At 39.9% G+C, this 27,853-nt stretch overlaps 2 protein-coding genes across 11 annotated transcripts in view; one reads left to right on the forward strand and one right to left on the reverse strand.

The window, feature by feature from the left end:
- The window catches only part of NRDC (nardilysin convertase), a 105,917-nt gene extending 102,506 nt beyond the window's left edge, over nucleotides 1-3,411 (forward strand). For both annotated transcript variants that reach the window (XM_043877042.1, XM_043877043.1), the window contains 5 exons: nucleotides 130-213; nucleotides 742-832; nucleotides 1,369-1,485; nucleotides 2,453-2,542; nucleotides 2,697-3,411. In XM_043877042.1, coding sequence (XP_043732977.1) covers nucleotides 130-213; nucleotides 742-832; nucleotides 1,369-1,485; nucleotides 2,453-2,542; nucleotides 2,697-2,894 — 580 coding nt within the window. In that variant the 3' untranslated portion in view covers nucleotides 2,895-3,411. The remainder of the gene's footprint in view (nucleotides 1-129; nucleotides 214-741; nucleotides 833-1,368; nucleotides 1,486-2,452; nucleotides 2,543-2,696) is intronic.
- A 224-nt stretch (nucleotides 3,412-3,635) lies between these two features.
- Nucleotides 3,636-27,853, reverse strand: part of OSBPL9 (oxysterol binding protein like 9) — a 161,441-nt gene continuing 137,223 nt past the window's right edge. For 8 of the 9 annotated variants that reach the window (XM_043877048.1, XM_043877047.1, XM_043877046.1 and 5 more), the window contains 14 exons: nucleotides 26,872-26,976; nucleotides 24,217-24,376; nucleotides 18,820-18,932; nucleotides 18,570-18,688; nucleotides 13,154-13,239; nucleotides 10,782-10,953; nucleotides 9,244-9,328; nucleotides 8,397-8,507; nucleotides 8,125-8,188; nucleotides 7,865-8,005; nucleotides 6,394-6,472; nucleotides 5,791-5,882; nucleotides 4,539-4,674; nucleotides 3,636-4,320 (listed from right to left, as the gene is read on the reverse strand). In XM_043877048.1, the coding sequence (XP_043732983.1) occupies nucleotides 4,246-4,320; nucleotides 4,539-4,674; nucleotides 5,791-5,882; nucleotides 6,394-6,472; nucleotides 7,865-8,005; nucleotides 8,125-8,188; nucleotides 8,397-8,507; nucleotides 9,244-9,328; nucleotides 10,782-10,953; nucleotides 13,154-13,239; nucleotides 18,570-18,688; nucleotides 18,820-18,932; nucleotides 24,217-24,376; nucleotides 26,872-26,976 (1,538 nt within the window). In that variant the 3' untranslated portion in view covers nucleotides 3,636-4,245. The other variant, XM_043877049.1, reaches the window with a different exon arrangement.

Genomic DNA, 27,853 nt, shown 5'->3' on the forward strand with positions numbered 1-27,853 from the left:
GGATCCTCTTCCAGGACCTCTGGGGTCCAGTAAGGATGGGCAGAAACCCTTCCCACTGCTCTCTAGCACCTCCAAGGACAGGGTGCAGGTGAGCACCTGAGCTCATAGAACTTTTCACTCTGGCCATAGGTACCATGTCTACCCTACCTGTAGGAACACGTCTGGGATTCTAGGCTTCTCTGTCACCGTGGGGACTCAGGCAACCAAATACAAGTGAGTAAACAAGTGAGACGAAGGGCCCAGCTGTTGGTTTTCTTGGCGAAGAGAATAGAGGCTGCATCCTTGCCCTGACCATTTGCTTCCCATTTAGTCACAGCTGCAGCAGGTGGCTCATATATGGCCTGGTCCAGGACTTACCAGTGGGTTTGTAGGGTTTGACTCAAGTCCTATGGTGACTGTGCAGGGCTTGCCACTGCTTCCTCTTTTCAGGCATATCTGAGGACAAGAAAGGCAGATGCCTGACATAGCATTCAGGCTGGAAGCAAGGTACAAGGCCTTGTTGGTCCTCAGCTTTGAAATGGTCAGCATGGCTGTCTACTGCTTCCTATGAGGATACCAGGGAATTGGGCTAGAAGTGGAGTAGGGGTGGGGGTTCTTCAAATGTTCACTTCCCTCCCACAGCTTAGGGGAGAATATCACTTCAGCCTCTTTCCTGGAAATATGCCTTAGACCCAATTCTCTCCTTTGCCTTCTGCTCGAGACCTGGTCAGTGATGACTTAATGGAAGATGTTTTATTTTAGCTCTGAAGTTGTTGATAAGAAGATAGAAGAGTTTCTTTCAAGTTTTGAGGAGAAGATCGAGAACCTCACTGAGGATGCATTCAACACCCAGGTGATTGTGCTGGCTTGGTCTTTTTGTTTGTTGGCTCACCCAAGCCCACATGACACCAGTCTTAACAGTACTGTGTGCTGGGTTCTTAAGCTTTGTTCAGTTCAGTTGCTCAGTCGTGTCCAACTCTTTGTGACCCCATGAATCACAGCACGCCAGGCCTCCCTGTCCATTACCAACTCCCGGAGTCTACCCAAACCCATGTCGATCGAGTCAGTGATGCCATCCAGCCATCTCATCCTTTGTCATCCCCTTCTTCTCCTGCACAGCATTAGGGTCTTTTCCAGTGAGCCAACTCTTCGCATGAGGTGGCCAAAGTATTGGAGTTTCAGCTTTATCATCAGTCCTTCCAATGAACACCCAGGACTGATCTCCTTTAGGATGGACTGGTTGGATCTTCTTAATCTGATCATGTCTTCCTAGTTCCGTCCCTCGCCATCATGCTGGCAGGTCCATCACAAATCAGACTAGACAGGGTTGAGTATGCTGAGGATATTTGTGTGATGCCATGCCTGAGAGCGTCTTTTTGACGGTAACAGGTCACAGCTCTGATCAAGCTGAAGGAGTGCGAGGACACCTACCTTGGGGAGGAGGTGGACAGGAACTGGAACGAAGTGGTGACCCGGCAGTATCTCTTTGACCGCCTTGCCCATGAGGTAGTAACATGGTTTTCAGAGTACAACAGCTCTGACAGGGATTCTTGATTTAACAGGAGACACAGTTCTAAGCAAATTAGTATTGTGTGGAGGAGAGACTGGGGGCACTCATCTCGGGTTGGTTATTTACTTGCCCATTTCTTGATGTGATTAAATTACATCTTGTTTCCAGACTGGCTACTGTAGTGCCTCAGGTGGTCAAGTGAGCAGGATGCTGGGTATTCTTACTCCTCTCCTTACTCTTGCTCCCCCAATTGAAGTACAGTTGATTTACACTGTTGTGTTAATTTCTGTTGCAAAGTGATTCAGTTATATATAATTTTTTTTCCTTTCGTTTTTGTATTATATATTCAGATTCACAAGGTTTGGGAGAAAAACAGGTTCTGCTAAAGAAAATTGCAAACTTCTGGTGTTTATGAAGTTCCTTCTCCAGATTTAAGGATTGTGTGTGTAGGTCTTTGTGACAACTTCTAGCCCCAAGTAATAAATCCCATTTAAAGGAGCTCTGAGTCCTACAGTCCAGTGCTCTGATACTATAACCCTATGTGGTGAATTACCAAAGGACATTAAAGCAGAGGGGTATTTAACACAGAGGCGTCATTCAGCCCAACTCTTGAGGTTCTGCAGTTTTCCTGTTAGAAGCCAGAGGGCAAATACTTACCCATGACACTAAGGGGTGCTGGGTTTGACTCCTTGTATAGTACTTAGCTGTAGTTAGAGCATCTGCTATTCTCTCCTGCTTATTATCTGCCAGTCAGTGCTAAGAAATATGAAGGTATGTCAGGCTCATTTGTATCTTTATCTGGAAGGTTGGGAGCCAGCTCAATCATGTTAAAATAGTGTGCTTACAATAAGCAGGACCAAGGATGTCTGCCTAGGGTGTTATGTTTAAAACATAACTATCTTTGCAGAAATATATTGCTAGTTTTCTATAGCTTTCTTTCATATCTTCCCTTCTCCCATTAAGATTGAAGCACTGAAGTCATTCTCAAAATCAGACCTAGTCAACTGGTTCAAGGCCCACAGAGGACCAGGAAGTAAAATGCTCAGTGTTCATGTGAGTATTGTTACCTGAGCTGTAGCTCGGGTCCTTTCCAGGCCTGTCATTCTCGCCCATTTACTGAGTTTGGGTTGGTGTCCTAGATCCTACTAGGTCTTTGCCCAAACATGGTTGGCATTCTCTCTCACCACAAGTCTTTGGCCTTTTTCAGGTTGTTGGATTTGGGAAGTACGAGCTGGAAGAGGATGGTACCCCTTCTGGTGAGGATTCAAACTCTTCTTGTGACGTGATGCAGCTAACTTACCTGCCAGCTTCTCCTCTGCTGGTAGACTGTACCATCCCCATTATTGATATCAGGGGTTTCACATCAAGACTTAACCTTCTCCCCTACCATAAAATAGTCAAATAAACTGCAGTCTCGTTGGCCTGAAGCACTGTGCATTTAAGTGTTTGAATTTTATGAAGTTACACTACTACTGCCTTAGGGCTTCCATTGAATTTTTGCACTGGCATCATAGAATTTGATTTACTACCCTCCCCTTCCGTTGTGACTAACAGACCAAGGGTTACTATAGCAGCTGCAGAGATAAATGAGCAGGGTGGGCCAAGTGTAACCAAAAAGCTTGCGGGAGCAGTCTTGAGATGCCCTGGCCTGTCCTGGTCTTCTCAGATTGAGAATCCAGTTCTGTATGACTGCCTTGAGAAGCCCTATGTAACTAGTGTCTTCTTAGTACCTAAATGCCAGGTGCTAATACCTGTGTTGTTGTTTTTAATGTATTTAAAAATAAAGATTAATTCTGTATTGCCCTTCAGAATGAGCCATTTGCTGCTGTGACATTCCTTTTATTATATTTTATTTCAATGTGGGGTGGAGATCTAAAAATAAACGTTCTTCCCAAATTCTCTAAGGCAATAAAATATTTTTGGATAAAAGGTTGGTAGCCCTATGTGTACTATTTGAGAGTTCAATTAAAACAAGAATAGCATGGTGGGGGCTACAGACAGAACAGAGGAGTATAAGGAAGGGACAGGATGGATGGACCCCCTTCATTATTTGAAGAGTCCCTGTAAAAAGCTAGCCCCTGTATTCAAGGTTGCCAAGTAACTGGGGCCAAGTTTATTCATAAAAATAATAAGCACATTAAAAAAAAAAGGTTGGAAAAATTACTTTATGAAGCCTTAAGCACTGAGTATAATTAAACCATAGTCCAGAGTTAGATACAATAATAGTTCAATTCCAAAATAAAAGTTATTATAGGTGAGACCATGAAATTTCCTAACACGTGATTTTAATACATTACACTAAATTTTCTAAAACAACTGAGAGGAACTGCTATTTACAGTAAATGGAGTATTTATGAAAAATCTGGCATTAGCTATATTATATATATGTATATATGTATATATAGAACCCAAGATTATATGAACTAGGAAACAGGTTGTATTGTATATCTCAACAGCAGTACTAGAATGCAGAGTTTAAGACTGGGATTTATACCGTGGGATTTGGAAAAGGAGCAGACATCTTGTTTTCAAAACCTGAAGTTTTTCTCAAGACCAAAATCAACGTTGTAACTGCCACAGACAGGAAAAAGGGAAGCTTTGCTCGCTTTAAGTGTTCATCTGCATCAGAAAGTCCAGTATCCCTGAGATAGGAACCACTGCAATAAGAAGGGAGTGAATAGGTTCTCCCAAAGGAAGATTGTTGCTTAATTATGCCTCCTGCCCTGGAACCAGGAGCAAACTTTGTGTTTCCCAACCTAATGCTTGGCAGCACCGAGACGCTTCAGTAATGGTTCATCATAAACCCAGCATTCTCCATCTTCATGAAACAACTGTTAGAGAAAGAGGGAAAATTCAGTTACACACTTGTTTTGTACTTCTATATCATACTTTTAATTATTTGATGTGCTCCCCCCTCAACAGTGAAATGAATATTCATCTCATTTATCACTATGCTTATTTGGTACTTCAGTATTCACTGAAATGAATGAAGGACAGCTCGGGGAACAGCAGCTAGCAGACCGAGGCAGGCTCCCCAAAACAAACTTACCCTTGTCTCCCACTGAATTTCCTTTTCCTTCCTTTCTCGGGCTTCTGCTCTTTGTCTTTCTTCAAGTCTATGCTTGGCTTCAGTTGCTGCATCAATGTCTCTGATTTTTAAGTTGAAAGTGACATCCTTCCAAAGGCTAAAGAAAAGAAGTGAAGGTGCTAAGTACTTGGTGGAGAGAGGAGTTAGCAATTTGAAAATGAAAGGCTAGAGCCATCTAGAACATAACGTAATTACAGTACAAGTCAAATGGCTTTAAATGTAGTTCACAGACTAAATCTCCTTAGGCTGACACAGGGCACCGGAGTGGAAAACAGACTCGGAAGATCCCACTGCTAGTTGTCAAAGAAGGAAATAAAGCATGTGCAGAAAGCTGTATACACGGTTGGGACGAGAGGAGAAAGATCAACTGAGACTACTTTTCGCTGCACCTCTAAACTAGCGATGTGACCTTGGGGCTGTCAGTTCACCTCTCTAGGGTGTCAGTGTCCCCTTATATTAAATAAGCCCAGGGAACAGCAGTTTGTATTAAATAAACTACACGGGAGGTGAGAGGAGCTGAGACGTTCCATTTCATGAAGACTCCTCTGGAATGAATTAATCTGGGAGAAGCAGTTTGAATACAGAGTAAGGGTCAAGAGAAGCATTGCAGAGGCTTAAAGTTGGGGGGTGGGGGGAGGAGATCTGGCTTCTTCTCAAGGCCTGGAAGATGGTAATTAGAAAAGTCTGGTCCAAACAATGCTTTATAAGTGAGGATGCATAGGGATTAGAAAAGTAGCCATCCTAAGATCCCCTTGTGTGAGCAGCAGAGCATAAAAGTCTATAGATTTCCACTTAAAACTATGAACAGGCAGTCTAGGCAAATAAGACTGTTTATTCTGTCAAGTTTTTAAGTTTTTTAAGACCTAAAGATGTTTTGAGATGTATCTATATCCTATATACAGATTGTCTACAAAGATGGTGATAAGCCAACATCCACTTGATACTTATCATATGTCAAGCATCATACACGGGCTCCATCTATATCTCATTTAGTTCTTGTAGCAGTGCTGAGGTGGTTTCCACTTCAGGAAAGGATGCAGACAGGTTAGCTTACAGTCAAGGTTACAGTGCAAGAGGGGGAGCCCCGTGTGAACCCAGGCATTCAGACCCCGCCCGTGCTGTTACCCCCTGCTATGCAGTCTGCAGCCTGGCCCTGCACCTAGGCCTGGCCAATAGCAAGAGCACTGCTGCTCCAGTTATGTTGTCTCCTTACCAGCGGGATTCGTACTCATTCTGATCTTCCAGCTTCCTTACTTTCTTCTTAATTATAGGCAACTTCTTGGTATCTATAAAAACTACATTTTCCTAGAAAACAGAAAAGGTAGGTAGATGTTTTATTGTTCACATTGCTCTAAGAGAAAAAGCCAACTCTTCCCATTAACAGATTTAATAATGAAATCTCACAATATGTTAGTGATGTAGACAATGAGTTCCATATGCAACCTAAAGCCTAAATTGTTTAAGTCTTGGTAAAGGCTCTTGGTAAAAATAGGTATTTTCAATGTGGCTATGTGTTGGGATGTAATATGATTGGGATGTAATATCTTGGACTAGCTAAACAACTAATCCTAATGTTAAGTACTCTGACCACTTTTTCCCATATATTATTCCTGAGTATTTTAAGGGGACAAGAAAGTAAAAATCATTCTATTACCTGTACTGCTGGGGAAAGGTGGAAGAAGGAAAAGGCTTGGCTTTAAGAGATGGCATTAGAGCTCATCTTGGTGGTTAAAATTTCCAGATGAAGGAAGCCAGAGTAAGGGACAGGCTACAATTCAATGACGCCTAAAACAAGTGGCAAAACACATGTTCTTACCCCTGTTGAGTATTTTGCATACATTACACCATTCCACTCCCCTTCAATTGAGCAGAAAGACTTCTTGTCATTTGGAGAACTACATTAAAAACAAAAAACAAACATTAAAACACATTTGTATCAGTCTCAAATTGAAATTTCTCTACCAAAGAATCTTGTCAGTTGTGGCCTACCTACCCAGAGCAGGACACAGAAGAGCAACTGTAAAGGCAGATTAATAAAACTGGTTTTCTCAGAGCCAACTACAAGAATTAATGCCCTAAAGATGCTGCTAATGGACTCAAGATCCCAGAAACTGTGGGTATGAGAGATGTTAGGTGCTGGGATCACAGCAGACTACAAACAGGAGCTCCTCACAGTCTAGTGGGGAGACACTGCCACCGAAATTCTGGGTGCCAAGTGCTGTTACGTCCAGGTGACCACAGGAGATGAAGGGCAACACTGCTACGATGAGGGTCAGGGAAGGCGTTGCTTAAGGATACAATGATGGAGACCAGACTTTCATCTTCAGGCTGGGCCATAATATTAAGATGTTATCTGAGGAGCCCACCAAGCACTCTTTCAGAAGGCTGTGACTGGCCAAAAAATCTGCTAGCAGTTCCTCTTGGTGCTGGTTGCTGTAAGGAACTCTGAGAAGCAGGCCCACCCATGTCTTTGTTCTGGACATCCTTTTTCTCCCGCCTGCCTCTTTGAGGGGGGCACTCCTATTATAGCAGTGAATTGTGCTGCTCCCTAAGCTCTGCCCCTATTTCCTGACTGCAGTAATATTTTGGATTTTACAGTGTTCCTTAGTAAACTTCATCTTTTGTTCATGGTCCCTTCCTCCTCCCAAGAATTTTCTGGATGTTGACTCCATCATCAAAATTAAATTATCTCCCTAAAAAACTGGCTGTGTTGGCCATCTGCAACACTGCTCCCAGTGAGGCCTCTGAGGACAGAGAAATCCCTGCAGGGTCTCCTTGTCTAGGCAGGCTCTGAACCCAGCTGACTGCGGACTTGGGACAGCACAGCCATCTTCATCTAATCCTGGAGTGTCAAACAGAACCAAAGATACAATGGTTACTGTTTTTCCCCAGCAAAGGCACACAAAAAACCAAGGACTACAAGGGCTTTGAGACACTACCTACCCACAGGGTCTCCTGTATGGACAAGCTCATGGTCCAATCCAGCAATAATGAGTTAGGCATACATAACCTGGGTTAGCTAGGAGATCCAGGAAGACTCCTTAAGTTTCCTATTTGCAAGTCAGGTTCCTAGGAAAGAAATCCCACCAGTGACCTCAGATTGTTCTTAGGTCTCCCTTCTGAGATGGGATTTTAGGAAGAGACATGAAACACAGCATGTAAAATAAGTTTACAAAGACAGGACCACTAAAATGGTCAATTTTTGATGGAAATTATGGTTCAAGACAAAAGGAAAACTATTTCAGAGATGCAGAAGGAGCATCGAAGCAGAAAAACAAAATACCTACAAAATCTCAGCAGTAATTCTGTGCTTCTTGCCCCCATAGAAAGGTTTAGTGTGGAAGACGATATTTGCACTATAGCCAGTTTTGGAACAATTAATATTGCATTCTCCGCCTAGTTCCACCCAGGGCACTGTGAGGATAGACCTGCAAAATCAAAAGTTTCAGTAAGGCTGACAGTTCAAAGGAAAGAAGGGAGGGGCACAACTTAAAGAACAGCAGGGTCTACTGCCTGCGCATCAGAGGAGTGGACCAGCTCTACTTGCCTGCCGTAACCATTGGGGAACGTGAGAATGTAATGTTCATCATGCTCTAGACACGAGACACAGCCTGTGGAGAGAAGGGATGGAATCTCCATTCAGTTTCTCTTGCATCTCAACTTGGCTCTCACCCCCAACACACTTGCGTCCCAGCACACAATGACATCCAACCTGACTTTCTGGGGTCATTTCCTCTTACTAGACAGACGTCCGGCACAGATAAGAATGACATAGAGTTCTCCCATTAACACTAGTCCACCCAAAGCCCACAGACTTACCCTGCCCTATGTTGTGCACCCCAATTGACATGCCAAGGAATTTTGATTTGGTCCAGATATGAGCATTGAATTGTATCTTCTTATTAAAACACTCAGCATAAAAGGCTGAAACTGGAGAAATTGTTTCAGTTAGTGCACTATATAGCCTCATTTTATTTATAAACATACACACCATAAACATTCATGCCCCCCCACCCCCAACTCCCTTAACTCAGAGAAACAACTGGCTGCATGGGGAAAATCCTTTACCTTTCAAAGAACAGCCTTGAATGTGGTCAGGAATCACCCACCTGCCCTTTACACCGTTTCCCCAGTGCAAGCCCCTGTTCAGGACCACATGGGGAAGAACTTGCTGAACCATGAGGCCAATCCCAGGGCTTAAAAACAAAGGGTGTCTGTTCTGATCAGCAAGCATGTTGCTGCCCCAGCCCAAACCTGGACCCATACAGTATCATCAGTCTTAACATGGCATCCAGCAAGTAACATGGGAAGACGTGCATTCTTTCCACTGTGCTAGGAACATACCATACTGAAACTATATCTGTTTTATATGAACTGTCTGCAGAGTTGCTGAGATTGCTACCGCACAGCTCATGATGTGAAAGATGACTTTAGAAGCTTAAAAGCTGACTTCCCAAATCCCTTCTTTTTATATTAATTAATCAGTGAAGCTAAGAGAGTCTTTGGAACTCATACCAGGAACAGATACGAGGAACCAATCTTCACAGGACTGGGAAGACACAGATAGCACACAGGACAGTGCAGAGACCTCAGTTACGGAGCTTTCTATGACCCTCTTTAGACAACAGTTTGAAAGTGGATGTAGCTGAGGAGCTCTGTCACTTACTGGGTGGATGATGAGAAACCTGCTCAGCCACAAATGTTACACTATTCTTGGAAACCCAGGGAACTGGTCCTTCTGAAACTAGCTCCTGCAAGCAAACAGAACATCATTTTCTTTTGATGAGGAAACAAACAACATGCAGGGAATCTAATAACTGGAGTCTCTGTCTCATAAGGTGGTTAAATGCTCTCTCCTCTACACCCACAAAGCATCTCACATACAGTTTTCCTGCAGCACTTAATTACACCATTGGAGTGGCTGCTTTATATAAGTCTCTCTAAGACATGCAGGAGGCAAGGATCACGTGCCAAACTCAGGGCCAAGCCTGGCGCAGGCAGGTACTTGTCAAGGTCTGTACCATGACCAAGAACAGACACACACTGCTTGTGTCTTTAGTGTGTGTGCTCAGCTGCTCGGTCATGTGTGACTTTTTGCAGCCCCATGGATTGTAGCTTGTCGGGCTCCTCTGTCCATGGGATTTCCCAGGGAAGAATACTGGAGTGGGGTGCCATTTCCTTCTCCAGAGGCCACCTGGGAAGCAGGACTACATGTAATGCATAATTCGGAAACGGAAAAATATGGAGAGTTACATTTACTGAGAGATTATTATGTGCCAACCACTGTGGGCTATGGGCTTATTTTTTCATCTCTTGAACTCCAGATTCTAACTCCCTATCTGACAGTCCACTTACATGCCTAAGAGACTTGCCATACGTTATTTTCAAATTGGGAGTTCTAGACTTTTCCCTCTCCAAATCCAATCCTTCCCTTTGTAGTAAATAGCACCAGCCCACATGCAAGGATTCATCTCTAACTTACCTCCCCCAATCTAACAGCTCTGGCTCCAAAATATAACTTGAATCAACTATTCTCCTGGAATAATGCCAAAGTCTCAATGGTTTCCTTGCTTCTATTTTTGCCCCTTTTCAACTCCTTTGCCACAAAATAATCATAATGACCTCTTCATTACAAAAATGAGTTCTTAATAAGTCATAAAATTATCCTTATGGTCCCTGAGGACTTGCATGATCTTATTTCTCAATTTCTATCCTCATCTCACACCACTCTTTTCCCTTGCTCACTATAATCAAAATATGCTGATCCAACAACATTGTTCTTCTATGGGCGATAAACATCTTTTAATCAGTGCCTTTACCACTATCATCTGCCGCCAAATAAAATGAAATCTTGATTCAGTACATTAAGAACTAAGTACTAAGATACATGTATACTATCAAGTGTGAAACAGATCACCAGTCTAGGTTGGATGCATAAGACAAGTGCTCAGGGCAGGTGCACTGGGATGACCCAGAGGGATGGGATGGGGAGGGAGGTGGGAGGGGGGTTCAGGATGAGGAACACATGTAAATCCATGGCTGATTCATGTCAATGTATGGCAAAACCCACTACAATATTGTAAAGTAATTAGCCTCCAACTAATAAAAATAAATGGGGAAAAAAAAAAGTCAGCTTCTCAAAATAAATTAAAAAAAGAAAGAACTAAGTACTAAGATAATTAAAAACATTAGTGGAGAACTCACCGCATTCTCTTCAGTATCATTTGGTAGTGTCCAGTGACACTGAAAGATTTCGCCCAAAATGGGGTTGTATGGCTTTTTGGCAACCGATCCTTTCCTTCCTGCGTGAAAGGCTGAGAGATACCACTTCACAACCTGAACCATTCGGTCTCTGGCATCCTTCTGGTCACTAATACTGCAAGGAAGAAAGACAAAATTTAACATCCTGTGTTTTGACAGTACCCCTCAGCAAGGTCCACCCCCTAAGCCAGGCTGAGAGGACCTAGGACCAGTAACTACCTCAGCTCCTTTTTAAAACTGAAGTATAATACACATAATCAAACATATCAGTCTTAATTGTTTGGTTTCATGAATCTGAAAAATGCATATATCCATTTAATTAATCTTGGGTGTAAGGGAAATGTTCTATGTCTTGATTGTACTTAAATAATGACATACAATCAAGACACAGAACATTTCCATTACCCCCAGGTTTCCCCATCCTCCTTTCCAAGCAATCCTCACCCCTTAACCCTGAAGCAAACACTGTTTCTGGTTTCCAGTACCATTAGTTTTGCTTTTTCTGTAACTTCATGCTTGTTAGTGCACTGTTTAATTGCAAAACAGTTGGAGATTTTCTGGATGTATCTATGTTACTGATCTCTAATTTAATTCTTCAAAGATCAGTGGATATATTCCATATGGTTCCAATTATTTTAAATTTATTAAGTCTTCCTATTATATAGTACATCTTGATGAAATGTTCCACGTGCACTTAGAAAGACTATGTTATAGTGTTTGGTAATGTTTTAGAAAGGTTAACTAGATCTTCCATAGTCCCACTGATTCTCAGAGGGGTGGGGAGAGGAGCCTGCTGTTCAATCAATTCCTGAGGGAGGAATTTCCAACTGTGATTGTGTGTTTGTCTATTTCTTCCTTTAGTCAATTTTTGCTGCATATAGTGTGAAGCTGTTTTACATATTTACACTGATAAGTTGACTCTTATGAAATACCCCTACTTGCTTCTGGTAATACTTCTTACCTTAAAAAGTATTTTTTGTCTGATGCTAACACAGCAACACCAGCTTTGTTATGCTCAGTGTTTTGCATGGTATGTCTCTGTCCATCCTTTTACTTTTACCAGCTAAGCCACAAGGGAAGACCTATCCTTTTACTTTTAACCAATCAATATCTTTACAAATTTAAAGTCTCTCTCTTGCAAACAGAGTACAGATGAATCTTGCTTTTTTTTTTAATCCAGGCTTAAAATCACTGTTCTCTTAAATGGAGTATATATGATATTCACATTTAATGTACTATGAATATAGCTGGGTTTAACTCTATCATCATGGCATTTGTTTTCTATTTGGCCCCTTTATTCTTTGTTCTATTATATTTCCTTTCCTCCTTTTTGGGAGAGTTAGAATTTTTAGAATTACACTTAATCGTATCTATTGGTGTTTTAGCTGTATTTCTATAGTTTTTAAATGGTTCCTTCTAGGGACCTAAATTCTCATACATAAAAATTATCCTTAAACCTCAAATCTATATAATGAATAATTGGTACTTTCTATGTATGTTATCAATAAAAGCTTACATTTTATTTGTTCAACTTTGTATGAATTTAAACAATGCCATATTTAATTTCTGCCCTTTGGGAAACGGTTAAATGAATCTCTTAAAATCCTCATTAAGAAGTTACGTATCAGCGTCATCCAACGTGCCCACCCACTGTGAAACTGGTGATTTGTATCTGGTTTTAGTAAATCACAGTCCAAGGCCAAGGAATGCAATCAGAGAAGACAGATTAGAACATCCTGTTACAAAGAAAATGCTCCTGCTACCAGTGAAAAGCAATGTGAACTCACTCACCTTCTCATAAATCAATCCCACCTTTAGATTACTCCTGTCCTTTATACATATATCTAATACTGCAATCTTTGTATTTAAAATTTATGAATCAGTCTGTAATCTGGACACTGGACTATAAACGCCTCAAATGCAGACACTGCAACTCTTTCCCTTTCCAGTTCATAATAAAGTGCTGACAAAAAACTAGTGCTTTAGAAAAGTTTGTTAAACTCAAATAACTGAACTTCATCAGGATGTACTATGAATAATTTGATAGTGATTACCAATTCCTAGATCAAAAAAAGCTCTGTAAATACTGGCTGCCTTACTAGTAGGTGCTCAAGATTTTTTAAGGTGTTTAACTTGGTTGCCTAACAGTATCAGCACCAGATAACCTAAGCAAAGAGGCATCTAATACAAACAAAAGATTCAATGCCTTTTTCCCTGAGAAACCTCTGAAAGGCAAAGGAATCTATCCTGCAAAGGCAGAAAGGTAATGAGTAACATCTTTAAAAAAGTGGAAGCTACTATATCAAGTCAAATACCTCACAAACAGGTCCGGGTGAGCAAAAAAGTCTGCATACATTTCTAAAAGAGATCTTCTTTCAAGAATAAATGTTGGAAGAACTACCTGAAAAACATACATATTTGACCCTTGAGAATCAAATTCCACTACAGATATGTAAGACTGCTGAGCTGCATTTAAAAAGAAAAACACATAAATGAGAACAAAAAAAACTGATTCCAATCACAGTAACATCCACCAAGTACTGCCCAGGCATGCTTTTGATACCTACTTCTCAAACTGTTCTGATTCAGAAATGCCCATTAACCTGCCTAAAAGATGAAAGACAGAGATTCTGAATGTTCAAATGTCACTTTCTCTGAGCAACCTCTCTTTGGCTCCCTGAGTCAATAATCAAAGTTTTAGCAATAACAACTATACAGTAGCAACCCTTTGATATCTTTGACCTTCTGGAGCATCACATACACACATTATCTTATTAAACCATATAACCATCTTGTTAAGAAGAAATTATCATCCTTATTTTACAGTTCAGTTCAGTTCTGTCGCTCAGTCGTGTCCGACTCTTTGAGACCCCATGAACTGCAGCACGCCAGGCCTCTCTGTCCATCACCAACTCCTGGAGTTTACCCAAACTCATGTCCATTGAGTCAGTGATGCCATCTAACCATCTCATCCTCTGTCGTCACCTTCTCCTGCCCTCAATCTTTCCCAGCATCAGGGTCTTTTCAAATGAGTCAGCTCTTTGCATCAGGTGGCCAAAGTATTGGCGTTTCAGCTTCAACATCAGTCCTTCCAATGAACACCCAGGACTGATCTCCTTTAGGATGGACTGGTTGGATCTCCTTGCAGTCCAAGGGACTCTCAAGAGTCTTCTCCAACACCACAGTTCAAAAACATCAATTCTTCAGCGCTCAGCTTTCTTTATAGTCCAACTCTCACATCCATACATGACTACTGGAAAAACCATAGTCTTGACTAGACAGACCTTTGTTGACAAAGTAATGTCTCTGTTTCTTAATATGCTATCGAGGTTGGTCATAACTTTCCTTCCAGGGACTAAGCGTCTTTTAATTTCATGGCTGCAATCACTATCTGCAGTAATTTGGGAGCCCCAGAAAACAAAAGTCTGCCACTGTTTCCACTGTTTCCCCATCTATTTGCCATGAAGTGACAGGACCGGATGCCATGATCTTAGTTTTCTGAATGTTGAGCTTTAAGCCATCTCCTCTTTAACTTTCACCAAGAGACTCTTTAGTTCTTCTTCACTTTCTGCCGTAAGGGTGGTGTCATCTGCATATCTAGGTTATTGATATTTCTCCCGGCAATCTTGATTCCAGCTTGTGCTTCTTCCAGCCCAGCGTTTCTCATGATGTACTCTGCATAGAAGTTAAATAAGCAGTGTGCCAATATACAGCCTTGACGGACTCCTTTTCCTATTTGGAACCAGTGGAGAAAAATGAAGCTCAAATGGGTGAGAAATTTTCTCACTGCTCTGTTGTTAAGTGGAATCCAAAATGGGCTCTGTTTGACTTTGGGGGTGTGGGGTCTACACACATTCCTCTCTACTGTTGCGTCTCTATCATCGTAAGTGCCTAAGGAAATTTATCTACTGGATCTGTGTACTTATGGATCTGTGTTCTCAAGTAAACAATGAGCTCCTAGAATGCAAGAACCATACTTACTTGTACTTGCATTTCAGCTACTATTACAAACTAAGAAATTTTTAGTAAGTAACTGAAGGAATAAACAAAATGAAGAAGAGAATAAAGATGGGATTCCACCAACTCTTTCTTCAGGAGGCTGGGCCCATGAAGAAAAATGCTGAGGGCCTGGGAAAGTGGCAGAGGAGAAAGTAAAGAAAAGAAGTTGGAGGACTTCCCGGGTGGTCCAGTGGTTTAAGAATCCATTTGCCAACACAGAAGACAAGGGTTCTGTCCCTGGACCAAGAAGATAAGATTCCACAATGCTGTGGGGTAACTGAGCCTGTGCGCCCCAACTATTGAAGCCAGCATGCCCAAGGGCTTGTGTTCCTCAACAAGAGAAGCTGCTGCAATGAGAAGCCCGTGCACTGCAACTGAAGAGTAGGCCCCACTGGCCACAACTACAGACGAGTCCATGTACAGCAACAAAGATCCAGTGCAGCCAAAAATAAATATAAGATAAAAACTTAAAAATTAAGAGAAGAAATTGAAATATGGGGAAAAAGAATAAGATTAATCAATTAAGAAAAGAGTTTTATTACAAATAGAGGAAGAGTTTCTGAAGTCTGTATCAGATTAGACATTATTCATTTTGGCAGCTGAGCATCACAGTAACCAAAGATGCCTTTAAATGTAGTAATTACTGCAATATTCAAGAACCTGTGGTAAACGTTATGGAAGCAGCAAAGGTTAATTGAGAGAATAATACCAGTATCTAACTTTTAGGTAGAATGTGATAAATATTGGGCTTCCCTGGTAGCTCAGATGGTAAAGACTCTGCCTGCAATGTGGGAGGCCTGGGTTTGATCCCTGAGTTGGGAATATCCCCTGGAGAAGGGAATGGCTATCCACTCCAGTATTCTTGCCTGGAGAATTCCATGAATAGAGGAGCATCCAGGAGATGTTCAATGTACTCTGGAAATTCAGGCGAGGCAAAAGATCATGCTCTGTTTGCGAAACCAGAATGAGGGCAAAGCTGAGAAACAACATATTGAGGTGGCGCTAGAGAAAAGCCTTAGAGAGTAGGCTATAATAGAGGGAAAACATGGAGACAGGGAGATGGTGGTGGGGGACAAGGGGAGGGAGGGCGGCAGGAAATGAGTGTGGCAGGGACTGACCAGTGGACCAGTACTGCTGCTGGATATAAAGAGGAATGACAGAACGCCACAGCCTGGAAAGAACCCCTACGGCTCTAACCTTTGGAATGCTTATTATCAGACGCCGGAGTTTAAATGTTCCTCAGAACACCTATATTCATAATATAAATATGCTTACATTGGCGAGTAAGTTTGGTGTAATTTTCTACCACTCTGGGAGAACACAGAGATTATACATTACTAAGTAAGACTGAAAAAGAACAAGCTACATATCTCAATATATAAACAGGTCTTGCAAATCAACAAGAAAAAGATCAGTACTGCCAGCAGAAAAATGAACAAAAGAACAGAACATGCAATTTGAAAAAGAAGACATGGCCAAAGACCATAAGTTTGATTTGATGTGTAATCAAAAAAAAATTTTTCCCTCCCTACTTAAAATTTTTCTTAAGAACTCTCATTGAACAGATCTTCTTTATTGTTTTTAGCGCTATCTGGATACATGCCATTATGTCAAGTTGCTGAAACACTGATATAAGTGAGCTGGACTAGGCTGTCTTTAACCTGAGTTCAAATACTTATTTTGGTGTGAAGAGGCCATAGAAAATTTATTCAACATCTGAAAGTTTCTGTAAAAGGAGGATAATTATATGCCTTGCTTAAGTCTTAGGACTGTTTTGAAGACCAAGTGGGGTAAACAGGATGTGACTTTATCGTAATGTTTCCAAACACTTATGACATATTTGCAAAATAACTCTTTTTAGAAAATATTTGAGGTGAGAAGATATTATTATAAGTAGGAAAATGAGATACAAATTTAAAGCATTATTGTACTAATACTTTGAAATGCACACAGGAATCAAGATTTCAGAATCTGCTGATAACCATAACTGTGTACGCCAATAAAGATTTCTAAAATATCTAGTAAGTTAGCAAAAATTAACAAACTTTTTAGTGGCTACAAAACCCAAACATGGAGCATATGGCACAGGAAACTATGTCAGGTAAGAACTACACACTTGATTGCAGCACATCCTTCTGGTTGCCTATACATATCCCTACCGAGGGAACTTTGATTCAGTTCACGTATAGGTTATAGGTTGCTATGAGTCACAGGGCCCTCCCACACCCCAAGGGGTGAATGTAGATTAACCTAAACCGATCTATTAACCTCTTTTGCCAGTGACTGGCTTATGCATGCACACTGGCTGAGCTTGGGCCAATGCGATTCAACTGGAAGTCTGACGGGCCACTGCGGAAAAGGATGTTCTCCCTATACTAACAATAAAACTCATGAAGAGAATTATTTTTCCTGCCTCTTGACATACCTGCATAAGGATGTAATTAACTGGAAGTGTGGCAGTCATTTTTCAATGATGGGAAGACGGGTCTGAGTGTGAATGTCAGCATGCAAAGGATGGTAGAGCAGAGAGATGAAGGGACCTAGATTGTTTCTCACATTGTTGACCCACTATGAATTCATCAAACCTGGAACTACTCTGTTTCTGGACTTCTCATTTCCTGAGATAGTAAACCTAGTATTGTTCAAGATACTACTAGGTGGCTCTTCCATTATTGGAGACCAAACCCAACCAAGGTAGAAGGTGTAGAAAAGAAATATAAACATCAGTATCTAAAATGAAGCTCTATTTCTCAAATGTGAAGTGATAATTTTGCTCCAGCAATTATACAATCAATCTAATGATCAATGAAAAAATTCTGGAGGCAAGCTCCTGCAAATATGCTCTTACCTAGAACTTCCCCAGCAAGTATGTTTGCTGCACAAATTAATGCTATCGTTGTGCTTCTGTTCTTAGATTTGGGGTAGAAATTTTTATTATACACACTTACTAGAAAGTATTATGGTTTAGTTCATAGATTTTGAAATCTATGACCAGATTAGAATCTTAGTTCTGCCACTTAATAGGAAGGACTTAGCCAAAGGACTTACTTAGTCTCTGTAGGCTTTAATTTCCTCATCTATAAAGTGGAGTTAACAACCATCACCAACTTTGCAGTGCTATGGTGAGAATTAGGTCAAAGGAGGCGGCTTTCAGCAGAGTGGCAGGGACCTACAAACCAGTCTCCTGTATCAATCAGGCATTCTGTTTAGAGCGCCAAGTTCAAATTCAAATCCAGAACCATAATAATTATATGGCTCAATGTATATCATACAATTTCCCACTCATTACCTGTTCCAATATCCATTTTGCATATGTAAAACCCAAAGGTTATAGAGGAAGGAACTTGCTCAAGGTCACAGAGTTTGGTAATAGCAGAAGTAGGATGTAAGCACAGATCCTTTAACCCCGAGATCAGAACTCTGCTCATTTTGATTCTATGCATACTACACTGCTTTGCGTTTTGTCCAAACTACTAACCAAGCCCAATACTACTCCATGCTTTCTCCCAATAAAATCCAATCATAATCTATATATACTATCCCTATGAAATTACCCTAGTTTTATTTATGTCATCCATTTATAAAATTCCCAGTTTACTCAGGTACATATATAAAAAGACAAAGGTATAAACAGAAATTATGTCCTTATACTACGTGTGCAGATACACTCACCATACAATCACTGTGAATCTACATATATACATTAACAGCAAAACCAAATTTGATTCTTACCTTCGTAAGATCCATTCCAAGTCTAACCTGTGACAACAGATGCATGATAACACTCTTGTGCTCTTCCACCGACCCTGCCTCCCCTTCGTCATCTCTATCATCATGTGAATCGAAAAGGTCTAAAATAAAACAAATCTTCTTAGACTGGTGTTACACTGGGCCAATCTGTGCTGGTACCACTATTATAAATAATTTTTTTCAAACAAATATTTTTAAGGAAAAAAAGTTAAAACTCTCAAAGGCTGCTTACCAGCATCGCTTGTCCCATTGGACATGGAAGAATTAAGTGATTCCGTGGTATCTGGGCGCTTTAGACTATTTCCCGAGCTGCTGTGTGTCAAGACTGAGGCAGATCCAGAGGAACTAAAAAAAATCAATCACCTTCTTAAGCTTTTTAAGGAAGCAACTTAAAATCACAGTAAGACATTAACCTATAAAGCTACTTAAAATCAGTATTTGCAGATAACTGACAGAAACAAACTAGACCTTTAAAGTTAGCTGGTTATATACATATATATATTCTTGATTCTCTCGCCATCAGCTTCATGTTTTTTGCATGGTGTATGCTCACATGTTGAAAGGTCATGAAAAATTAGTAAGATTTTGCCTCTTCATGTAAGTTTAAAACTTGAATTCATTTTTCAAATTTGTTTCTTTGCATAAATGTAAGTATGTCATAATTCTTGGCAACAATTTCCAGAACCTCAAAAATGATTTATCTATTAGTCTCAGAAAGATGTCTGTATTTTTGTGATCCTTTGAAAAAGCCTACATGGGTAATAACATCTTTCCTAGTCAATAAAAAACCATATTTGAAATTAAAAAAATTTAAAAGTACATTAACTTTTACAAGTAAATTTATGGTAAGTGGTATTACGGGCTGATTAACAGGGTCTAAAGAAAGTTCCCTCTATTATATAGCTCTGATCATAACCTACCCAGGACTTATTACCAAGCAATAAGTAATCAAAGGTTACTTATTAAGGATAAAAACAGAAACCAAATTTCTCACATTGCAGGTATCGTTTATAAAATGGTACACATATTAAAGTCTTTTATTGCAAATTTATAGATGCAAAACGCTACTGTTCTTCAGTTGCCAAGTTGTGCTCGCCTCTTCTGTGACCCCACAGACTACAGCCCACCAGCCACTTCGTCCATGGGGTTTCTGAGGCAAGAATACGGAAGTAGGAAATCATTTCCTTTGCCAGCAAAACACATTATATATTCTAATTTAAACATAGTTTGCCCTGATTACTTTCTTTTGATTTTTTTTTCCATTTATTTTTATTAGTTGGAGGCTAACTGCTTTACATTATTGTAGTGGTTTTTGCCTTACATTGACATGAATCAGCCATGGATTTACATGTGTTCCCCATCCCGATCCCCCCTCCCTTGATTTCTTATTTAATGATAAGCGTGATATTTTTAAAGAGCTATTTTAGGTTCAGAGCAAAACTGAGCAGAAAGTACAGAATTCCCATACGCACAACTTCCCCACCATCAACATCCTGCACCGGAGCAGTAGTACATTTGCAGCAACTGATGAACTGACATGACATGGCATTATCACTGAAAGTCCATAGTTTACAGCAGGCTTCACGCTTGGTTTTGTACATTCTAAGGATTTTGACAAATGGATGTTGATAAAGTGTCCATCATTGTAGTATTGCAGAGCATAGTTTCATTACCCTAAAAATCTTCTGTGCTCTGCCTATGTTAGAACATTAGTTCACAGAGAAGTTATCATTACGACAGGTCTTTAGAAACTGAATGGTGGAAGGACTTAAGCTTTCAAATTCTCTTCCTTCAGGGAGAGATACTGTAGATAGAAAGAAACTTGACTCAAGACTAGAAAACTAGTGGTAGCAGCTGATGGCCAGCAGGTGGCACACAAGCTCACTGCCTACAGACACCAGGCAGCATCCGTATGAGAATGGTGGTGATGGTGGTGTAATTGCCAAGTTGAGTCTGACTCTTGCGACCCCACGGACTGTAGCCTGCCAGGCTCCTCTGTCCGTGGGATTTCCCAGGTAAGAATACTGCAGTGGGCTGCCATTTCCTTCTCAAGGCTATCTTTCTGGCCTAGGGATCGAACCAGTGTCTCCTACATTGAAGGTAGTCTCCTGAACTGCCGGCAGACCCTTTACCGCTGACCAACCAGGGAAGTCTAAATATGTGAATAGGGTCAGGTGGGCTTCCCAGGGCTCAGCAGTAAAAGAAACCACCTGCAGTGCAGGAGACCAGATTCGATTCCTGGGTTGGGAAGATCCCCTGGAGGAGGAAATGACAACCCATTCCAGTATTCTTGCCTGAAAATTTAACAGAGGAGCCTGGCGGGGTACAGTCCATGGGGTCTCAATGAGTCAGACACGACTGAGCACTCCCCATTCCATGAGACAATGGAGAGCTGGAGCCAGCATAGTCAATTTGAAGGGATTTAAACTCCCATTAAAAAAGAAAAAGAAGTCAACAAACACTGTGCTGGCCAAATAAAATACCTATAGTCCCTACTAGTTTTGGAATCTAGATTAAGGCATATAGGGAATTAAGGCATATTCATAGACCATATGTTTGTTATGGGGTGGGTACTGGGAGAGCACAGAGAAGGAAGTTTCTAAGGAGAAAAAAGAAATGCCTATGGGCCTGCAGGTAACTTTGTAGACATGTCTATTACAGGTACAACAGGTAAGCAAGCATTTAAAATTTAAGGAGTACCCCTAAAACTGGGCCAGAGACTGACTATCAGTGATGTAGTAAGGAGGCTAACCATATCATATCATCATCAAGCTTTTAACAAATATAGTTAGGTTTCTAGAGGATAAATGATTCATTTTGATACTCAATTTGTACTATGTTTCAAATAATAGCTAATGTCCCATGAAGGAGACTGTCTTTAACTCTGTTTAAACAAACAATGACTTAACACTTCAAAAATCAATAATAATCTTTATTTTGAAATTTTCTCCCAAATGCCTGTTTTTTCTTTTAACCCATTATAAAAATTATTTTTCAAAATGAAAGTGAAATTTCTATTGGCAAACTGTTAATAATGGTCTTGTAATAGTTTACTGCCCCACATACAAACATTAAGAAACCAACATGCTAAACCAAACTCTTTCTGCTGAACTAGTCTTGAACTGTGGGCTCAAATCTCTCTTCCTCTCACGTTAGTAACAGTATGTATTCACCTAATGGAATATATTTTACGTTTCTCACATTCAAATGTTGAATTTGATCTACTATGTAACAAAACTTCCTGAATTAATATAGTCATTTTCCTGATATATTTTGAGATTCTGAACAGTTATGGTACAATTACATATGATACTGTATTTCTCAGTTCATGTGCAAACTTAAGAGAACTGAAGTGCTACACAAGATTTCTTATTAAAAGAAACCAAGGTTCAAGGTCTAAGTTTGGCTGATGGTACTCAGCTTGCAAATTCACATATAATCATTTCCAAACCTGTACTGTATTTCAAAGCAAACCCCAAACTGCAACGATAGCATTTACTCTTTGAGATGCAGGAGAGTTGGAAAAAATACCCAACAAAAAGTAAGCCAGTTACATCTACAACAAACATAGGAACATTAAAGCAAATAAATGTTAATTTGCTTTCTGTAACAGCTATCGCTTACTGCATACTTATTATACATGCCAGCACTTGATTGACATTATTGTCATCTACATGTTCACAATGACTCCTTGAAGTTGAAACTATTATCATCCTCATTTTACCAACAAGGAAACAGGATTACACAGGTTAAGTAACTTGACCAAGATCACACACTTTTAAAGCAAAACAGATTTAGAACCTATTATTTCTTTCTAAGATTCCAGAATCCAAAGTCTACCCATAGCAACCTATATACCAGCAGGGATAAAAAGGACTTTGCTGACTGGCTATCATGTAAGTGGGCTTCTCTGAGAGCTCAATTGGTAAGGAATCCGCCTACAATGCAGGAGACCCCGGTTCGATTCCTGGGTCGGGAAGATCCCCTGGTGAAGGGATAGGCTACCCACTCCAGTATTATTGGGCTTCCCTTGTGGCTCAGCTGGTAAAGAATCCGCCTGCAGTGCGGGAGACCTGGGTTCAATCTCTGGGTTGGGAAGATCCCCTGGAGAAGGGAAAAGCTACCCACTCCAGTATTCTGGCCTGGAGAATTCCACAGATTGTATAGTCCATGGGGTCACAAAGAGTTGGACACAACTGAGTGACTGTCACTGTCTTTAACTAATATGTAAGTGACTTTATGTGTAAAGAAAGACCTTTTCTGTACAATGGAACATACCTAGCTTTGACCTGACAGCGTAAAATAGGTCAAATATCTCCTAATAAAAGAAAATCTACCATCACTATCTGCCAAAATCTGCCTACTTTGTATCTCTGGAGTCCACAGGCTTCCCTCCATTCCTATGCTTTGACCTTAGCTCAGGTTATCAACATTTCTCAATTTCCTACCCAGTTTTGGCTGGTCTTCCTACACATAATGCATTCCCACCGTACTCAATTCTATACAATTTAGGCATATATTTCCCATCTATTTTTCTAAAAGGTAGACCTGACCAGCAGCTGCCATCACCTGAGAGAAAATGTTCAAAATTCATAAAAGGCTAAAAGGACTCCTTCAAGACCTGGCCCTTGTCAACCTCTCCTGTATCCTGTATCTTCTTAACCACTTCCCACAACTTATAACCACACTCAGCCATGCTCACTAGCTTATAGCTTCTCAAAGAAACCAAGCCCCTGCTGCCCCCAGGCCTTTCTTATTAGGGCTCCATCTCCATGTGAAGAACATTTGCCATTTCCCCCTCCTCTTCTCACCCCCATGACCCTTCTCTCTCATCCACATCTCATCTTAGGATCACATTCCCTCCATCCTCTGTGAATCCTTTCTTGACTTCTCAGGACTTCAAAACGCTCCCAATTCTTCCTGGGCTTATTCTGATAAAGCATATTTCACACTGAATTATACAAGTCTGTTTTCCCCAGAAAAGACTGTAAGTTCCTGAGGGCAAGGACTGGCTCTTGTTTCACTTCTGTATAAGGTGGCGCTAGTGATAAAGAATCCGCCTGCCAATGTAGGAGACACAAGAGACATGGGTTTGATTCCTGGGTCTGAAAAAGCCTGTGGAGGAGGACGTGGCAACCTGCTCCAGTATTCTTCTTGCCTGGAAAATTCCATGGACAGAGGAGCCTGGCAGGCTACAGTCCATGGGGTCCAAAGTGCTAAACACATCATTCTTCTACCAGGCTAGTAGAGGGCCTTACTTATAGGTACCTGAATACCTCCACTCTAATACAAAACAAGTAATAGTAACCTCCTCTTATAGGAATAATTCCTAGCATCCTCACTTTCATTTGATCCTCTCCTAATACTGGTTCTATGGAAATAAAGCCCCAATCCTGGCATGTTACCACAACTGATGCTAACTTATTCCATTTAAATTAAATCGGGAGTAAAATGAACATTCTCACAGAACTAGCCTTGACTCAGTAAGTCAACTGAAAATAAGCTGACTTTTTCATTTTTTCCAAATAATAATTTGTAAAGGAGCTTGTCATTAACACCAGTTTTAAACTCAAATCACATTTTTAAAAATCAGGAGACTCATGTCAATAAAGTTAGTTCACCTACTTACTCTATTAAGCGCTTTGGTGATGAGCCACTCTGATGAAATTCATCTGCATCATAGAATTCATCTTCACTGCTAGAGTAAGAGAACTCTGGGACGGTGTTTGGAGACAAGTTGACATGGCTTGGAGAAGTCAGACTGCTACTAGGTGGTGAGTGGCCACTGCCTAGAAAGTTAAAAGAGTTTTAAATTAAGAGACAATGTTGGTAATAGAAAGGAAGAAATTAGAAAGATGGGGTCAAAGCAGACCTATTAAAGTCAAGAAAAGAGTTAAGTTGGCAGAAGTCCCTAGACTATTTGTAAAGAAAATCAACATTTAAACTAGACAAAGAAAAAGGCAAATCACATTAGAGAATGGGACACAGCCTTCTAAATAAATGAAAAAATGCTATGTCTCTTTGATAATCATCTGGGGTTCATTGTCTAGTAATAAAAAATAACAATGAAAGTATCAAACAGAACAGTGAAATATTGAGAGCAATTTAAAAAGTATTTGTTGAGCATCTAAGGACTCTCAGGCAATTTATGCCAAACTGCTACCAATGTCTGGTGGAGAGTAAAGTCACTGCTGACAATCTAAAAGCCAATGCCACACTTCTAGAAGAAACAAGAACAGCAGCAATAAAAATGAATCCAGAGACACCCATGGATTTTTTGCCCATTCCACAGTCTACGCTTCAACAGTTATGAAAGCGCACATCCACCTGCTGCACTCAGTTACCATGTTCACAAAGATATTTTTAAAACATAAACACAGAAAGTTTGCTGCCTAAATAGGCAAAGCTTATTGTGGGAATGCCAGAGATAGTTCATCTTAGCAAATGACTTTAAAATCTTCTCCCCACCCACCTGCCCTGCTCCATATCAGCAATAAGATGGGAAATAAATTTTCCCTTATTGAATTAAGGGGGAAAAAATGACAGAGAAAGGAAGAAAGAGACCAGGAATTACAAATGATTAAGTAATATGCAAATAGTCCCGGCAACCACACAAAACTGAAAATGTATTCAAGAAGAAAATGAGTTAGAATGGGAACTGCAATCCAAAGAATTGAGTTTTCCTTATGAGAGAAAAAATTGTTTTCCTTTTTTATGTATTAGTGACAGAGATAAAGGAAAGAAAGATGAAGAATTTAGGCTGAAAAACCAAACAAGACATAAACCACAAAAGATTTCTTTAAATCCACCTACTCTAAAATGTTATATTTTTATAATGCCTCCTAATTTATCCTAAATTATTTATCATTATAACTAATTAATGACTCTAAACTTCATGTACATAAAAAATGCCAACTTTTTCAAAGTTTGTAACTGACTAGTATTTTATATTTCCAAATGGATATATTTTGGCTGTTTGAAAATTCTAACATAATTCCTCCTTATAAAAAAAGAAACACAGATACCATTTTTAAAATGGCAAAGTGTAATGATATACAGAAAAAAGTCAGCCAAACATTTCAACTTTATTATTCAAATTGCTTATCATCACTTTACAGTTTCAAATAAGAGAGCTCTTCTTGTTGCTTGCTTTTTTCCAAAATTAAGAAGACATATGGTTCAGGCTGTTAAATATTAAAAATCCAAAGTAACAGCATCTGCATTTTTACTAATTCAAATTTCATATTGGGCTAAAAATCACAGGGTAGCTTTTCATTATTACACAGGAAAGTCCCACCCAGGAAAGAATCTGTGGAGCAATAGCAGGGGCTCATCTCCCATGTCCTTCATGTGGTTTTGATTTTGGCCTCCAGGTGGAATAGGGACAAAAACCAAGTGCTCCCTTGAGTTTAGTTCAACTGATAACTCAACATCAACCTGATTAGTTTTAAAATAAGGAATAAATCTATACTAACATTGATAGCATCCTTGTGAACCAGAGAAAAAAATAAAAACCAGGAATCTAAACAAATTAAGAAAATGCAAATTAAAATCAAGTTTCCTTTTTTTGCTTATAAAATTGGTGAAAAATGTGGCCGATAAATCTATCCATAAAAATACATTATGTGCTCAAGTTGCTGTTCAAGAGTATTCCCTGAAATACTGCTTATAATAGGAAAATACTGCAATTAACCTAAATGTCCATCAGCAGGAAAACAGGTAATAGCTCCCTGAGCAGCTGTAAAAAGTATGTTGTAGACCTAAGTGTATAAACACAGAAAGTTCTCTAAATGGTTCTCGGTTAAATGAAAATTGAGAAAGTCACAGAACCATATGATCTCATTTAGGTTAGAACAAAAACAGTAATGAAAGTATGTAATACAGATAGACATGTACATACATGTATGCAAACAACAAACAGTAAAGAAGATTTACAGCTTTTGTTCTCATACTTCTGTATTATTTGATTCCTTTACAATAAGAAAGTATATAAATCTAACCTGAGCAATTTTTTTAAAAAGTCAATACATATCTTCAAAATAAATCACAACAAATAACACAAAATTCTGCAATAATTTATGTCATATAAATTATAATTATTATTAAATTTCTGGTTCAATCACAAAGCTAACCACTTCATGGATGGAACTATAATGGTAAAACTAAGGTAACTCCAATGCAAAATATACCACCTTTCTTCAATGTTTTCCCATCAGTAATCAGACACAAATCTCAAATGTTAATGGGCAGTTATGAGAAGTAAAGGAATCACACAAATCTGTACCTGTACTATTTGGTGTTGGAGTCTGATGATGTCCCAAGGTTGTTAATACAGGTCCAACTGGTAGAGAGGATGGACGCTGCTCTGACTTACACAACTGAGTAGGTTCTAGGAGATTTAAGATGTGAAATAAGTGAGAGAAAAAGCCAAACACACTTTTAACTACAACTCTGTGGAATTTAAAATCTTAAAGATCAGTAACTTTTGAGACTATGTTCCAGTAAGTCACCTTTCATGCTGCTACTCCTTTCCGAAGCCCTATCCTCTTTAAACTCAATGATGGTAGGCTACCGAGTTTTGAGACGCTAGGTAGGAGATCAAAGACTAGTCAAGATAGGCCAATCTCTCAGTACAATTGCTCTGTACAACCAGCAAATGCTTGTGATGATAAACTGTTTCCTCCCCAAGGATGGGCTTCCCAGGTGGCTCAGAGGTAAGGAATCTGCTTGCCAACGCATCAGACCTAAGAAATTCGGGTTTGATCCCCGGGTTGGGAAGATCCTCTGAAGGAGGGTATAGAAACCCACTCCGGTATTCTTGTCTGGAGAATCCCATAGACAGAGGAGACTGGTCCATAGGTTGCAAACAGCTAGACACAACTGAGCAACTTAACATGCACAGAGCATGCATCCGAGGATTAAACCCATGTAAAATCTAAAATGAGGTATGGTACTTCCTCTTTAGTCTCATGAGATATTATGCTCCTAATTTTCTCCTAAGGAGAAAAATTCCTAAAAAGACCTCACATACTTGTAAGTAATTTTAAAAAGATTTTTTTTCCCCCCAGTAAAATTTCTGACTTAACGTCATCACCAATGAGAACATTTCACCCAACAACTGAAATGTTGGATGCCACAAAAAAGTAAAAGGAATCAGTGGGTTTTGGACCTAAGCCCTCCTTTGCCAGTTTAAAAAAAAAAAAATTACTACTCTATCCTTAAAAATAAACATGTGTAACTAATCAGCAGGCATCAAAATCTCATTC

The sequence above is a fragment of the Cervus elaphus genome, chromosome 20 (assembly GCF_910594005.1).
Source record: "Cervus elaphus chromosome 20, mCerEla1.1, whole genome shotgun sequence".
NCBI lineage: Eukaryota > Metazoa > Chordata > Mammalia > Artiodactyla > Cervidae > Cervus > Cervus elaphus.